Source organism: Nyctereutes procyonoides, unplaced genomic scaffold (genome assembly GCF_905146905.1).
Source record: "Nyctereutes procyonoides isolate TBG_1078 unplaced genomic scaffold, NYPRO_anot_genome, whole genome shotgun sequence".
Taxonomy (NCBI): domain Eukaryota; kingdom Metazoa; phylum Chordata; class Mammalia; order Carnivora; family Canidae; genus Nyctereutes; species Nyctereutes procyonoides.
The window spans coordinates 2,304,527-2,320,266 of NW_026575124.1; the positions used below are offsets into that span (position 1 = coordinate 2,304,527).

Below are 15,740 nucleotides of genomic sequence, written 5' to 3' on the forward strand. Positions count from 1 at the left end.
TGCCAACCCCCCCCCGCCCCCCCGCCCCCGCGGCATGCCGGGAGTTGGAGGCGGCGACCGGCGCCGAGCCCGAGAGCCGCCGCCTGCGGACGCGCTTCGGGGGCGAGGTCCTCGCTGCGCTGGAAGCTGGGAAAGCGAGTTTGGCGCCGCTGCAGCCCTTCGGGCCGGAAGGGGGACAGCCCGGGCCACAGACCTGCGGTGACTGAACGAGGCTGCCCCCGACGCTCCCCCGTTCCTCTCGTCAGGAGCGCACTCCCGTGCGTAAAGGCCGTAACCGCCTCAGGCTCGCCCCTGGGAGCCGAGGCGGCCGCCCGGGAACGGCGGCGGGCAGGGCGCGCGCCTCGCCGCAGCGCGTGTGGACCGGCGGATGGCTTCCTGTCAGAACCGACCTTCCGCGGTGTCCGAGCCTCACCACTTTGCGACTCATTTTTAAGGTGTGGAAAACGGCGTCTGATGCGGAGGCCGGGAGTTCTGCGTCGTTTGCCAAGGAGCCCCAGCCCAGGTCTCCTCTTCGACGCGTAAGGCCCCGCACTGTGGTAGGTGCCCCAGGTGCCCCTCCCTCCCCTCCCCCACCACGGCTCCGTGCTTCCCTCTACTTTGCCCCTCCTGGACGAGATTTTACTCATTTATTCACGAGAGACACACACGCACGGAGAGAGGGAGAGGCAGGCTCCACGCAGGGAGCCCGACGCGGGACGCGACCCCGGGTCTCCAGGGTCACGCCCCGGGCCCAAGGCGGCGCCACACGGCTGAGCCCCCCGGGGAGCCCCGGTACTGTTTGCACTACGTTGGCCCACTAGCCTCCTTGCACTTCCTTCAGGGATGGCGCTCTCCCCCCAGGGCCTTTTGCCTACCACACGGTCCCTAGCAGGCCAGGTAACACACACGCCTTCACTTAACTAGTTGCTGAAATGTCCCCATATCAGATTTTCCTTTAACCATTTTTCTGAAATGGCGCTTACATCTCTTCTTAGCATTTACCACTTGATGTATATTTTTTCAGTCCTCTCACAATTGACTAAATTCCAGGAGTCCTACGAATTGCTTTGTTTATTGTATGGTGAGCAGCACCCCGTACAAAGCCTGGTATTTGACATTTAGGAACTCACTAGATGTTTACTGGGTATTTATTGGTTGGATGGCAGGACTTAAACTCACGTTAGGATGGTTCCATAGCCTAGTGCACTTTTCACTGCAACCAAGAACTATGGAGCCAGATCTGCTGGCTATCCAAGGCATCTCTCAGCTTTATTTTATTTTATTTTTAAGTTATTCATGAGAGACACACAGAGAGAGGCAGAGACACAGGCAGAGAGAGAAGCAAGCTCCATATAAGGAGCCGGATGCGGGATGCGGGATGCGGGACTCCATGCCGGGACATCCGGGATCACACCCTAAGCCAAAGGCAGATGCTCAACCGCTGAGCCACCCAGGCGTCCCATCTCTCAATTTTAATACTAAGAACTGGCTTGGGACAAAATGCCCCAAATCGCAGTCCTCCCGCCTCGGTGACATGAGAGGCTCCATGAGGCCAGGAAACAACAGTGCAAGATGAAAAAGCAGATCACAAAAAAGCAGGCCTTAGCTTACCACGCACTGATCATCTCCCTATCTGCTGAGATTTAGGTATAACACGTGTTCTGGAGCCAGACTGCCTGAATACAAACCCACTCCTCCTCCATCAGTAGTAGTATGACCCTTGGCAAGGTATGTAACTTCCCTGTAACTTAGCTTCCTCATCTGCAAAATGAGGAAGACAGTATGGAGCTCAAAGGGGTTCGCGAAGTTTACTTAATATGGTATAAAATGTTCACAATATAGTCAGTGCTATGTAAATTTTCATGATTGTCTTTCCCGGACACACAGATCATAACAGCTCCAGGCTACTCTGTAGAATCAGTGAGCGGAGTTATCAAATACTAGCCAAAAGGTCACACTGGATAGGTTAAAAAAGCATCTCATATGCCCACACATTCACAGTTTGAGTCATGGAAATTCATCAGGGTACCATTAGCCTCAACGCCCATGATTTGTAGGTTAATGACACCAGGATAGCCAAACCGAAGTTAGTGCATCACTTGAAAACAAGCAGAATCCAATTTGGCAGTAAGCTCTACATCAGTCGGCAGCTCACCTGGACCTGTAACGTCACAACTACAGATCATAGAGCCACTTGTTCACCATGTTTCATGGTCTTGGTAGAATCACTAGATGAGTTACTACAATGGTGCCTCTGCCTCCTGCCTTAGCAGGGCCTATAGAGGCCAAGTGACCAGAAGCTCAAATGCAGAATAGAAACTACAAAACCAAAGTGAAAAGAAATGCTAATAGCGTTTGATCTGCCCAATACTAAATGTTACTGCTGTGTTCCAAATCACCTGCAACGTACATATGAACCAGCTCAGAATGCACAAATCACGAATGGGTGGTTTGTTTTTGGGACAAAAATGTCAAAGCAGAACAGGAAGAGATATAGAACCAAGATCATCAGCCACAGATGAAAACCAAAGGTCAGATTTCATGTCCTGGGCAGTGTTTACAAATCTGTCTTGTAGTTATGCCTCTACACATAGAGGTGATTTTGTAATCAGTAGTATTCTAAGTTTATTGAGCAATTGGATTAAGAGTACTAAATACAAAAGAAAACTGTTCTATGCTCAATATTCTTTTAAATCTCCCAAACAATCCTATGAATTAAGTATTATCTCCTTTTTAAGATGAGAAAGTTGAGGTTTAGGAGAATATTTTGTTCAAGGTCACATCCAGGAAGAGCAAGATCTGAGATTTGAACAGAGGTTTATCTGACACCAAAGTATATATTGTATCAACTATTCTTTACCACCAAAACAAGAACACACTCCCTGGAGGGGAGGGCAGGGGAGTTGGAAATTAATAGGTCAGAGGATACTATGTGTAAGCTGCTGCTGCTGCTTCTTTTTTTTTTTTTTTTTAAAGATTTTATCTATTTATTCATGAAAGAGACACACAGAGAGAGGCAGAGACACAGGCAGAGGGAGAAGCAGGCTCCATGCAGGGATCCCGGGACCGGGATCATGCCCTGAGCCGAAGGCAGACACTCAACTGTTGAGCCACCCAGGCGTCCCCTGTGTGTAAACTTCTTAGAGAAAAATAGTTAACCTGTAGATTTAGCCCTGAGGTTGACATTACCTTACTAATTTATATTTAACAATAATCCAGATCTAGAGAGGCAGGCACCTTCCGTGACTAGTTGCACAACAAAAAGATCAGTATCAGGACTTAAAAGTGCCACAGCAATTTAAAAGCACAAACAACAAAGAAGCTACATGCTTCAGGAAGATTTCAAAAAGGACACACACAAATTGATTAATATAGGTGGAGAACACACACTCTACTTAAAAAAGCAAAATAACAACTAAGTTTAAGGAGGTAGAGTGCAGGGGGTGAGTTTAGTGAGGGCAAGCTTGATAAGCCTAAAAGAAGTGGATGAAAATTTGAAGTTATAAAGATATGTAGGGAAAGATAAATTAAAAAATCAGACATTAGGGGATCCCTGGGTGGCTCAGCAGTTTGGCGCGATCCTGGAGTCCTGGGATCCAGTCCCGCGTCGGGCTCCCAGCATGGAGCCTGCTTCTCCCTCTGCCTGTGTCTCTCCCTGTGTGTGTGTGTGTCTATCATGAATAAATAAACAAATCTTTTTAAAAAAATGCTTTTCTTAAAAAAAAAATCAGTTCAGAGAGAAAACAGGAATCTGAAGTAATTAAAATGAGGAATGTTTACCTCATCTTAATACAAATATATGAAAACACAGATTCCATGAGAAATACTGGTTAGTACTCATGCCCCCAAAAAGCCCATACAGTACAAAATAGTATAATAATATAAACACAATGTTTTTTAAATAGCAAGTTTCCTTATAATTTATATTAATGCAACTGAAAATTTTAATTCATTGAGACCTTTTAAATATCTGAATTAGAGAATGCAAATGCTAGACTTAGGTACAATTTGTTGGCTAGGCCTGTGTTCTCAGGAACAACACAGAGGAGATGTAGAAGTGAAAAGGAGAGATGAAAAAGGAAGAAGTGGAAAGAGATGGATGTTTAAGGTCAAAGGTAACATACAAGGTCATTAAATGAAGCAAGAAGGAGAAATAAAATATTCACAATACAGAAAAATAAAAAACAGATGCTGGTGTCACAGGGCATCTTCTTTCCAGTTCATTCCATTTTGTAGTGGTAGAAAATTCTTCCTCATTTACACCTTAGAACCTGTATAATGAAACAAAAATTTAATCGCAAAACTAAAAATAAATGTTCTAGCTTTAGGGAAAGCCTTAGCCTACAACTGAGAACATAGATCATTTCCAGGAGAAGCAGAATGGTGCAGGATACTCTGTATGAAATGGTACATAAATGATGCAGCTAGGTGGGGCGTTGGTAGCATTCCTGTTGAGATGGGAGTTCTTGTAACGGGCCAGTAGAGGCCACAAACAGATCAAATTCCTATAGAGGAGCCATCCATAGCCAAAGAAGCAGAAGGACAATTCAGTAAAATGATAAAACAGCCCAACTTCAGCTCTCTGAGGAAGTTATCTGGAATTGTTAGGTATTGGCTGGAGAAAAAACAACTACAGTGAAGAGGGATTAAGTTCAGTCTTGACCTCAAATATTTGCACCCCAAATTTGTGTTACTTTCAAAACCAAAAGCTGAACCTTCACTCAGTCCTTCGCAGTAGTTTACAAGACAGCCCGAATCTCTGCAGCACCCCTGTACAAGACTTGCTGAGAATACTTGGGGACAAAGGGTTTTCAGAACACTCCTCCATTAGGCATAAATTAGAAAGGACTAGTTCCATTTTACCAAGCCTTCTTCACTCGCCAAGCTTCCCAATGCTCCTTCAACCCAGTGGTGAAATCACACTCTACCCTTCACAGCACACCTAGTGCCTGACTGTGTCTGACACCCAGAAATAATCAAGAGTATCTGCCCCTTCGTGTGGACCTCACTCTCAGGTCTCTCAGGCTCTGGTTGTCTTGTATTTGTTGTACTGTACTCTTTCAGGCACTATGACCATTTCCATTTCCCCTCCCTTTAAGTAGCTTCCTGAATAAATCATTTATGGGGTAAACATTCTGACTAGGCCATAGTATTGGACAACCTTATTATTTAACAGCCATATTTATGTAACGACTAGTACCTAATCCTTGAAGTTCTGCAATGACCTACCCTCTCTTTTATTTCCCAATAACTCCCTTTTAACTATCAAGTCTTTAGACAGCTGATTCTTCTGGATACAATCCATCCCTTCAAGGGAACAGTACATACAATACTAAGTCGAATAGGAGCCTACTGCACTTCTTAGGAGGGCCTAAAACCTAACCGTTCTCCTTCTCAAATACCCTCACTCTAATAAAACCATTAAACCATCTGCACAGTTTAAATATCAACTGTCACATTGTTAAAAAGATAAAATCCAGTAAATTTTACTTCCAGGAATATATCTTAGAGGTACATGCAAAAAACTTATGAAGATGCACGTTCAAATGCACTTAACCTAAACATCATAGGGAATGGCCATCTTTAAAAAAGAATGATGTGGGATCCCTGGGTGGCGCAGCGGTTTGGTGCCTGCCTTTGGCCCAGGGCGCGATCCTGGAGACCCGGGATCGAATCCCACATCGGGCTCCCGGTGCATGGAGCCTGCTTCTCCCTCTGCCTATGTCTCTGCCTCTCTCTCTGTCTCTGTGACTATCATAAATAAAAAAAAAAAAAAAAAAAAAAAAAAAAAAAAATTAAAAAAGAATGATGTATACTATGAATTCTAATAATAGATGTTCAAGATATGTTAAATACAAAAAGCAAATTGCAGACCGTTAGTGTAACATGAGCCCATCTGAATATTTGGAGGGGGGCAAGGAGGGAGGTACTTTTAGCCATGATTATCTATCTATCTATCTATCTATCTATCTATCTATCTATCTATCTATCATCTATTTAAAAGATTTTATCTACTTATTCATGAGAGACATAGAGAGAGAGAAGCAGAGACACAGGCAGAGGGAGAAGCAGGCTCCATGCAGGGAGCCTGACGTGGAACTCGATCCTGGGACTCCAGGATCACATCCTGGGCTGAAGGCAGGCACCAAAACTGCTGAGCCACTCAGGCGTCCCACGATTATCTCTTTAGAGTGGGACTAGGAGGTAAGTAAGAAGGTAACCCTTCTTTATTGTTTGAATTTATCACTTTATGTATTATTTTCATAATAAAAAAGCTAGTTTAAAATTTTCATTTAATTGAAAGGATCAGTAATAGTAAATAGATGTGACTCTTAAAAGCAAGTTGAATAGCAACATTCTATCAATATACCAACTCTTACTAATTGTATAGCATTGGCACTATAAATACTTTTTGGAGCTAAGGAAAGCCTAAGCAATTTTCTGGTTAATTTAGGGATCTGTGATTGCAAACATGTATAAATTCATTTCTTTTTTTTTTTTTTTTAAGATTTATTTATTTGAGAGAGAAAGCGTGCACAAGGTGGGAGAGGGACAGAAGGAGAGAGAGACTCTCAAGCAAACTCCCTGCTGAGCACGGAGCGAGAGCATGATCTGAACCAAAATCAAGAGTTGGACACCCAGCTGACTGGGCCACCCAGGCACCCCCAAAAAATTCACTTCTAAAATAAATTTGAGATTACTCTGAAAAAACTCTAATCCCAATTAGTAACTGTAATTCATGGTAAATACATTAAAAAGAATTCTGTATATCATTTGCAGTAACGAAGAGTCACAGATTCTGAAGGGACCTTAAAAGTCATCTAGCCCAACCCTCCTAACCTAATATTTAGATAGAATAATAAAAAAACAAGAAACACCAAAATCAAAAAAATAATAGCAGCTTGCTGAGGAAAGAACTGACTTCTCTGAAACTGAGAACAGTCCAAGGAATATAATACAACCAGAAATATCCCCCTTTTCAAACAGGGACATCTGGTAATCAGTACTTTCATTAAAAAAGTATTTTGGCCTAATATGTCAAGTTGCCCAGGGCGGTTTTATCAGTCACTTGACTTCATTTTCCAGTTTCAAAGTTTTCAATTTGTTTCAAACCAAAAGAAATCAGACCATACTGTGGGTTGATTTTAATGAACAAAATTATCTGTATAAAAACATTTAAACTTTATCAAATGCTTTAAAAACACACACGCACAGATCCAAATCCATTACATAATCTTTGAACATTATCTCTTTTCACCTCAACATGAGTGAAGGGACTTCTGGATAAAATTCTACATGTGAAAAAAAGACAACCCATAGTCTCACACATGTATGCGCGCGCGCGCACACACACACACACACACACACACACACTCTTTAAGAACTAAAATACTTGGGAAAAGTGTGACTGGGATGGGAATGAATTTCTCAGAAAGCTTCTATAAAAGAACACTACACAGGTAAAAGAAGTTCCTATGCCAAGGGAAGATGCAGAGAGGGGAAAAAGAAAGCAGGGCTTAGCCAAACTCATTAATAAATAGTTTGAGAAGTTCATTCAAGAACAGTGAATTGGGGGAGTTACAGAGGACCCCTCATTTTCACCACCTCAGAGTCTGTGAATCTGATAACCGATGATGCTTCAAAAGTACGTTACGTTCTCGGTTTTTTACAGGTCTTGATCTATTCATCATTATTTAGGTGTGGTTTGTCCCTGTCAGCGGTGGATTCCTCAGTTGTCATGCAGTGCTCTGCTGTCCTATCCACCAGAAGAGCCATGGTCAGAGACGGCAGCAAGCGTGACATCGCAGCTGGTGGTTAAAGAGCCAAGATTGCCCGGGTTTGGATTTCAGCGACACTATGTGCTAGCTGCCTGTCACTCGGCAAGCTCCTCAGCCACTTTAGGTCTCTGTTTCCTCACGTTCAATTAGGGATCATTATTGCCTACTTCATAGAGGATTGTTAAATAGGAGCTCAACAAGGTAATCCACTTAAAGGATGTGTCACACTACGAGGCACAAGCAAATGCTCAGTAAATGTCAGCTAAAATTACTATTAGTCTTGGTATTACAGGGCAACCAAAAGAAAAATTCTATTTCTGTATTTCTCCTCTTTGGTGAGGTTTTCGGGGGCCAACTGTGGCAAAAGCCAGTACATATGATGCAAAAGAGACTGAGGATCTAGTCTTAGGAATATAGATGTTCACTTTTATATTAAAAAAAAATTACATGGCTCCATATCACAAAATTTAACATCTTTCCATTAAACATCACACAATTATCATCATCATTATGCCCTACAAACACCCTAAATGGTGTGGAGTTTCTAATGATATTCAACAACAACAGAGTCCATAAATTTTAACTAAGAAACGGCTTCGGAAATGCACATTGGGCAATAATCTGTGTGTGCCACAGGAGCACGGCCCACAGATGGCTAGGGTTCTGCTTCTTTGGCCAGGACTCCCCCATACACAGTCGGGTGGGTCAGGTTCCTGCAGACCTTCAAATCTCCAGGAGCGAGCGACTCCCCTCAGGAGGGAAGCTTGCAAGAGGTGAAGGAAGCAGCAACCACTGAGGATGGAATGCCCGGCACCTACTTCAGTATGATATGATAGCTATCATTGGTTTCTGCTGTAAAAAAAAAAAAAAAAAAGAAGAAGAAGAATCTTTAGTCACTTCTAAAACACAGCAGGAGGAAAAATATATGGTAAGGATCTTTTGAGAAGGGAGGAAAGGAAAAAACAGCAGGACAAAGGGCAACATACTTAATTAGCACAAAATGCTTACAGTAAATATGCGTTATAAAAACAATTGCTTTAGTTCCTCATTTGACCACAGAAAATGGGAGGGAATGGGAGAATCATCAGTTACACTTTGTCTACCCTGATGATGGCAAGAAGCCAATTCATACAAAGGAATAATCTCCAAAGCTGTCACTTTCCCCACTTCAAGTATGGTGTTAATACTTTCATTTTCTCCTCAAAGAAGTAAAACCATGAAAAAAAAAAACTCAAATTCCATAGAGAGAGGCATCTGTCTTACTATTTTATTACCTTTCATTGTGTCCAGAATAAAACAGGCTTCTTCCTGAAAGTTCTGTATCATCTGAGAAAAGTAAGAAAAGTTGCTAATTATTAAAAACTTGGGTTTGCTGCATTTATTCAGACTATATGGCTTTTCATTATATTGGATTTAAGGGAAAAATAATCCTTTGTTTTGTGTTCTCCCATTCAGCTTTTAAGTTTTAAAACCTTAACAGTCTAGGGGTGCCTGGCTGGCTCAGTTGGTAAAAGCACACAACTCTTACTCTCAGGGTTATGAGTTCAAGTCCTAAGTTGGGCATTGGAGCCTACTTGAAAAAAATTTTAAAATAAAAAAATAAAAATAAAAGCTAAGCAGTCTAAAACAACTGATCTTAAAATAACAGTATGCGTTTTCCTGGGTTAACCTCAAGTTCCAAGGGTACTTGGACACTGATGGGCTCATTCGGGAAAATCCAGGTATGTATCTTCCATATATACTCTTACCCCAAACCATGGGAGCGCCTCTTTGATTTCCCCTACCCACTTTGCCTTCTAAACTCCCTTCTCTCATTTTATAAAATAAAGGCATAAGTTTCACCCTCCTGGAATCCTACCAAGCTGCCCTGCCCCAGGGTACAAAAGTCCCCAGGATGCCAAAGTGGACTGTTAATGTGAACTTTAATGACTGGGTAACAAAGTCTTATGTGAGTCACATGGTTTCTAATTCTTTCCTTGCACCAGAACCAAAGACTGACCTAATCACTGTCAAATGATAGGTGAATCAAAATAATTCTTTGTAACATCACTATATAATTTCTGGCACCTAACGCAAAAAAAAAAAAAAAAAAAAAAAAAAAAACAACAACAACAAATCCAGTGATGCTGTTATAAAAAACTCCATCCATTCCTCTCTGTCAATTTGTGGGAATCAGATTCCATAGCACTTATATCTAGGAGGATAAAACAGAAGGAAGTGGTGCTGAACTCTTTCATTCTAGAAATCAGTAGAGAGTATTCATCTATACATGAATTAATGTGGGCAATCCCATCCATCTCATTAATAGATACACTTCTAATACATTTTTCTTAATGTTTAATAATTTATCAAAACATGTAATACATTTATGTTTATTGATTATATAATTACGGTGATCATTCTATTCAGAAGAAATAATTTTTAAATTTTAGTGAAATTCTTTTGTTGAAGCAAATCTGTTTCAAAGAAATATGATATAATTAATAAAAGATGTTTGAGCATAAAAATAGGTTTTGGAAAGATAAAATTCTATGGGAGAAGTGAATTGAAATAGGAGCTCAAGGAAACAAAGAAAGGATACAAAAACTTAAAAATTATATCCATGTATTTCTTTAAGACAGTGATGGTGGTATTAAATCACTCTTCTATTTAGGTTACATGGAATATAGTTAGAATAGTGATGTAACCATTTCATTTTTAAAGGTTATATAATATGCCCAGAAATGACATATTTTGCAACTATTTAAATTTAAAACAAAAAAAAAATTTTAAGTCAACCTAAAAATGTGCAAGAGGATACGTGGTTTTTAAAAATTATTTTAGAAAGTAAGTAAGCAAAAACATTGGAAAAGCCCTGGTCTAATCAACAGAGCTCTGTGCCCCCGTAGGACTGCTCTTGCTCCTGTCACATGCCCTGACGAATTGTCATGTGGTAGTTCAGCTACACCGAAAGTCTACCTCGTCACTAATGAGCACATGGATTCCTGTTGGCCCCTGCTTGTAGATCTGGCTGATTTGGCGAGGGGAAATGCTGAAAAGCTGAGCAATTTTTTCGGTCAGTTCAACAGCAGTCAGTTCTTCTAGATAGATGGCGTGGTACACTGCAAAAGGGACAGAGCAATGGCAGTCAGTACACGTTTCTCTGCTCTTAAAAAGGTAATCTGATTACTAGGAACGCCCACTTTTCTAAAGGACTCAGAGTCAGACTGCCTGAGTTCAAATCCTGGCTTATCCACTTGCTAGCTGTGTGACTGCAGTGAGTTACTTACCATCCCTAAGCCTCCTTTTCCTCATCTAAGTGTTAGTGATAACAATAAGCCTACTGTAAAGTAGAGATGCCGGTTGTAAAAATTAAAGCATGTAAATGTGCTGAGAATAGAATATATATGAGGAACTCAATAAATGTTGGCAATTACCATTATTCTAGGAAATGCTGAAACTGCTGTTGGAGGAATTCCCATGGCACAGGCTCATAAGTCATCTCCTCCCCTTTCTTAACGTGTGTCCTGGCCTGTCCAGAACGACCTACCGAAGAAAGTACCATTTGAGTCTCCATCCTCATGCTTCTGCTGTTGCTGCTGCTGCTGTTGCTGCTGCTCTCTCAACTGCAAGGATTCCTGACAAACATAAATGGTTAGCCTTGGGCGCACCATCCTGAGGAGGAAAACAAGGTTGTTAGTCTTACGGTTTTCGTGGGAAGCACCTTTTAAGGGAGAACTTGTGTGTCTACATTAACACTATGGAGTTGTGGAGTTGAAAACTAGCAGCCTGTGGACTAAGGAAGCTCATTTGCTGTTTGATTAGCTCTTCATTGGGGTGCATGTGAGCATGTGGGTGTGCGCCCACGTGTGCGTGTGTGCATTTTAACTGAATTTGTTCCAACATCATATAAACCTCTGAAATTCTGGCTTTTCTTGAAAAATTAGATCTGGCAATCTGAGACCCTCATTCTTACAAGAAAACAATCGGCTGTTCTCCTTGCATGATGCATGCATTCTTTAGTATATCCCAGATTTGACTGTTGCTCATTATTAACATGTAGCCTCTGTAGTCATTTGAGCTTATGATCTTTGATGTAAACATTAGAAATACTCAAAACGTGTGAGCCACTGTTGCATGGGTCCAGTTCAACATATACCTTCTCCTTAGAAGTGCCACTATAAAACAGGGAATATTATTTCCCTCAATTACCTTCTCCTAAGTAGTCTAATAAGCCTCCTGTCCATTTTTACTTCTTAGACACCGGTATTCAATTATCTCTTAATCTGATCATCTCATTCCTATTTTTAACTGTTCTTTTATTTTTTAAGAGGGCGTGGATGTGTGCACCCATGAGTGGGGGTGGGGTGGGGTGGTCAGGAGGTGGGAAGGTGGCTGGAGGAGGAGCAGAGGTGGAGAGAGAATCTTAGGCAGGATCCATACCCAGCATGGAGCCCAAGGAGGGGCTCCATCTCACGACCCTGAGATCATGACTTGACCTAAAATCAAGACTTGGACTTAACCGACTGCACCACCTAGGAGCCCCTTAAATGCTCTTCAAATAATATGTTTTTAAAAAATGAAAATCCATTCTTTTTTTCTCCAAATCATGAACTTCTGAATTTTTCCTCTTTCTTTAAAATTTTCCGAGATCAGAGCCAACCTGATTCAACATTTCTTGTGATGTACCCAAACAAAATACTTCACAATCTGTTTCATTAGTTAGTCACTGATTTGGTTCTGTGGCATTAACCTGTATGTTTTTTCCATTAATATTGCTGCCTATTTCAAAGTGTAAATCCCAAATAAGGCCTACAAATTGCTCTGTACTATAGTTTGTAAGTAAACACTTAAGTAGTTCCTCTCCAATTCAAGAATGACCTCAAGTTAAATTGGACTTGGGGCCTTTGCACCTGTTGTTACCTCCTGCCCAGAGTGTTCTTCCATCATATGACCCCACAGCTTCCGTCCTTCTCATAATTCAGTGTAAACACCCCCACCTCAAAGAGGTCTTTCCTCACCATATTCTGGGTACTCTATAGGTTATAACCTTGTTTTTGTTTATTTCTTTGGTTTTCCTTCAAAGCACTTTTTACTATTGAAAATACTATTCATATTTTTATCTCATTCCACATTAGAAAGTAAACTCCTAATAATGAGTCCCTTGTCTGTTTTGCTCCCCAATGTATCCCAAGAGCCTACAATAGAACCTAGCTCACAATAGGGGTAGAGTATTTATCAAATGCAAAAACTACCTAGAACTGAAAAATGGGATATCATGGGGAATTCCTTGGATCAGCTATAGAAAAGGGTATTTTTCATATTCGTTGATTTGGTACACAGCTGGCATTCAAAAAGAATGTTTTGACAAAATGTAGTTAGCTGTGCAGAGAGTACTACGGAGAGTCCTGAATCCAAACCCATTTGAAATCCAACCTCACTGATATTTTTACACTAATTACATACCGGCCTTTTAATGCATTAAAAAGTCTGATTCCATCTGCAGGGCCACAGATTTGGATCACATCATCTCTAGTTAGTTTCAATAAATCTGCCCCTAGAATAAATATAAGAAAACGGGTCATAAAGGCAAAGACTGTCTTTGTAATGACCATTGAAATGGTTATGTTATGTTACAGTCCATAATCTTTTGCATAATACATAAGCCTCTCCATGACCTGGCCCCTGTTTCCTCTCCCACCTCAACTGCCACCCAATTACCTTACCCACTTAACTATATGCTTTCATCACACTGATGATATCTAATGAGCAAGCTGTTCGTCCAACCTAAAATATCCTTCCACTGTCTGACCAACAGACTCTTCCTTATCCTCCAAGAGTTACCTTAGGCATTATACATGTTCCCTAACCCCAGACACTCCCCCAATACCCTGCTTTATACCACTTATCTACTGCATCACAACAATTTTTTTTTTCAGGGCTTTATTTTGATTTGATTGGGGTTTTTGATTTGTTTTGGGGTTTTTCTGATACTAGATGATGAATGATCAAAAAGTATGCCTTACCCTTTTGTGTATTCCTACCATACCTGGTACCCAGAAGGTGCTAAATAAAAGTGGAATGTACAAATAAAATACAATACAGTGATATCAAGGGGGAAATTTCAAACTACCTACAAATGCCCTTGATAAAATACTGTAAGGAATATACATTTTAAAAAGTATTGTGTAGAATAAATATTTTTAAATTAAAGTAAGTTTAAACTAAGAAGTCTTTCCTCTTAAATATTCACAGCACAGATGCAGCTGGTGAGACAGTCTGAAGGGTTCTATGAAATTCACTTAATTCTAAAAATGCACAAAGATCTCTCTCTCTCTCTCTCTCTCTCTCTCTCTCTCTCTCTCACACACACACACACACACACACACACACACACACCCTCACATGTATACTAGAAGGCCGTAGAATGTAAAGGAATATCCTGTGCTGAGAAAAACAATAGGACAAATAAATTTAACCTGAGAAGTTTGTAAAAAGCCTTGTGAACGTAGAAAAACGATTTCGATGCAACCACTGCTGAGCTTCCTGAGGTGTGGTTGTTGGCAAGAGGTTCTGAAAGAGAAAGCAAGCATTTCCCCCCCCCCCTTTTTTTGGTAACTAAAGAGATTTATCTCTTACATCATTAGGTAACACAAAGCCAAACACACCCACACTCAAGCCTAGTTTGCTTGGAAGTTGTTTATACCTCATTGATCTTCTTTCCCTGACCATGTAAGAAGCCTATGGAATTCCATTCTTATCTTCCTTACTAGACTGTAAGCTCTTTAAATGCAGGGGTCCCTACATTAACTTGTTTCACATCTCTCGTCCCTAGCATAGAGTCTAATTCATAGTCAAAATTCAATAAATCTCTGTTCAATGAATAAATATTACTCCTTAAAAGTTGGGCATTTCTACTGAACTGTGGAGTCATCAAAGTATTAGTAGACATTGCAAATAACTTACATTTAATTTGAGACTTACATCTGTGACTGGAGGGGGTGGCTCTGGCTGGTGGTTTGGTGAACCATTTCTAAAGAAACATTGAAAATGAAAAGGATGAGTCCATGACACAAACTAGAGTTCATCACTGATTCTTCACCCTAACAGTCTAAGCTAGAGATATTTTTTCTTTTAAGATTTTATTTTTAAGAGCAGCCAGGGGTGCTCAGTGGTTTAGCACTGCCTTCGGCCCAGGGTGTAATCCTGGAGACCCAGGATCGAGTCCCATGTCAGGCTCCCTGCATGGAGTCTGCTTCTCCCTCTGCCTGTGTCTCTGCCTCCCTCTCCCTCTCCCTCCCCCTCTCTCTCATGAATAAATAAAATATTTTAATAAAAAAAAAGATTTTATTTTTAAGTAATCTCTATACCCAATGTGAGGCCTGAACCTATAACCCTGAGTTCAAGAGTTGAGTGCTCCACTGACTGAGCCACCTAGGCACCCTCAAGCTGGAGATCTAAAAGAATCTGTGCTGTTGCATAAAGCACTCTTAGTCTTATAGTCAATACTTCTCTTACCTAAAACATGACTCTTAAATCCTATATAATTGCCTATGAGTGCATGTCTGGCTCAGTCAGAAGAGCACGTGACTCTTGACCTTGGGGTTGTGAGTTCAAACCCCACACTGGATGTAGAGATTACTAAAAAAAATAAACATTACAAAAAAATTGCCTATAAGTAGACTGCATAATCCATATGTATGGTAAGAGATTTTTCTTTCAAAACATATTTTCTTCTTTTTCTTTTTTTGCCTTAGCTGCAAAATTCAAACTCAGTATTCAAATTTAGTAATTAACTTATCACCAGGCCCAATTATCTATTCCCTCTATAACTCCTACCTATTTTTATTCTTAATTGTTATATTTTGAATATTGACGCTACCTTAATTACTTTTAGAAGCAGACTGAACAAAGAACCTACATTGAAAAACAAACATTACAACCAAAAAAAATCACACATTTAGTAGCCTATTTCAAATTTCAATATGACTTACGTAAAATATG

At 40.7% G+C, this 15,740-nt stretch overlaps 1 protein-coding gene and 1 long non-coding RNA gene across 11 annotated transcripts in view; one reads left to right on the top strand and one right to left on the bottom strand.

Moving 5' to 3' along the window:
• The first annotated feature begins 68 nt into the window (after nucleotides 1-68).
• LOC129517317 (uncharacterized) lies at nucleotides 69-8,243 on the top strand. 3 transcript variants are annotated; one of them, XR_008665981.1, is made up of 3 exons: nucleotides 69-536; nucleotides 1,627-1,707; nucleotides 6,488-8,243. It is a non-coding gene; the product is annotated as an uncharacterized LOC129517317 (long non-coding RNA). The 3 variants fall into 3 exon arrangements; XR_008665980.1 differs by lacking the exon at nucleotides 1,627-1,707; XR_008665982.1 differs by lacking the exon at nucleotides 69-536 and having other exon boundaries at nucleotides 544-1,707.
• TFCP2 (transcription factor CP2) overlaps nucleotides 8,163-15,740 on the bottom strand; it is a 58,705-nt gene continuing 51,127 nt past the window's right edge. For 3 of the 8 annotated variants that reach the window (XM_055337054.1, XM_055337060.1, XM_055337062.1), the window contains 7 exons: nucleotides 14,703-14,769; nucleotides 14,216-14,309; nucleotides 13,203-13,293; nucleotides 11,287-11,411; nucleotides 10,716-10,858; nucleotides 9,032-9,083; nucleotides 8,163-8,609 (listed from right to left, as the gene is read on the bottom strand). In XM_055337054.1, coding sequence (XP_055193029.1) covers nucleotides 8,572-8,609; nucleotides 9,032-9,083; nucleotides 10,716-10,858; nucleotides 11,287-11,411; nucleotides 13,203-13,293; nucleotides 14,216-14,309; nucleotides 14,703-14,769 — 610 coding nt within the window. In that variant the 3' untranslated portion in view covers nucleotides 8,163-8,571. The remainder of the gene's footprint in view (nucleotides 8,610-9,031; nucleotides 9,084-10,715; nucleotides 10,859-11,286; nucleotides 11,412-13,202; nucleotides 13,294-14,215; nucleotides 14,310-14,702; nucleotides 14,770-15,740) is intronic. The other 5 variants (XM_055337056.1, XM_055337055.1, XM_055337059.1 and 2 more) reach the window with 5 other exon arrangements.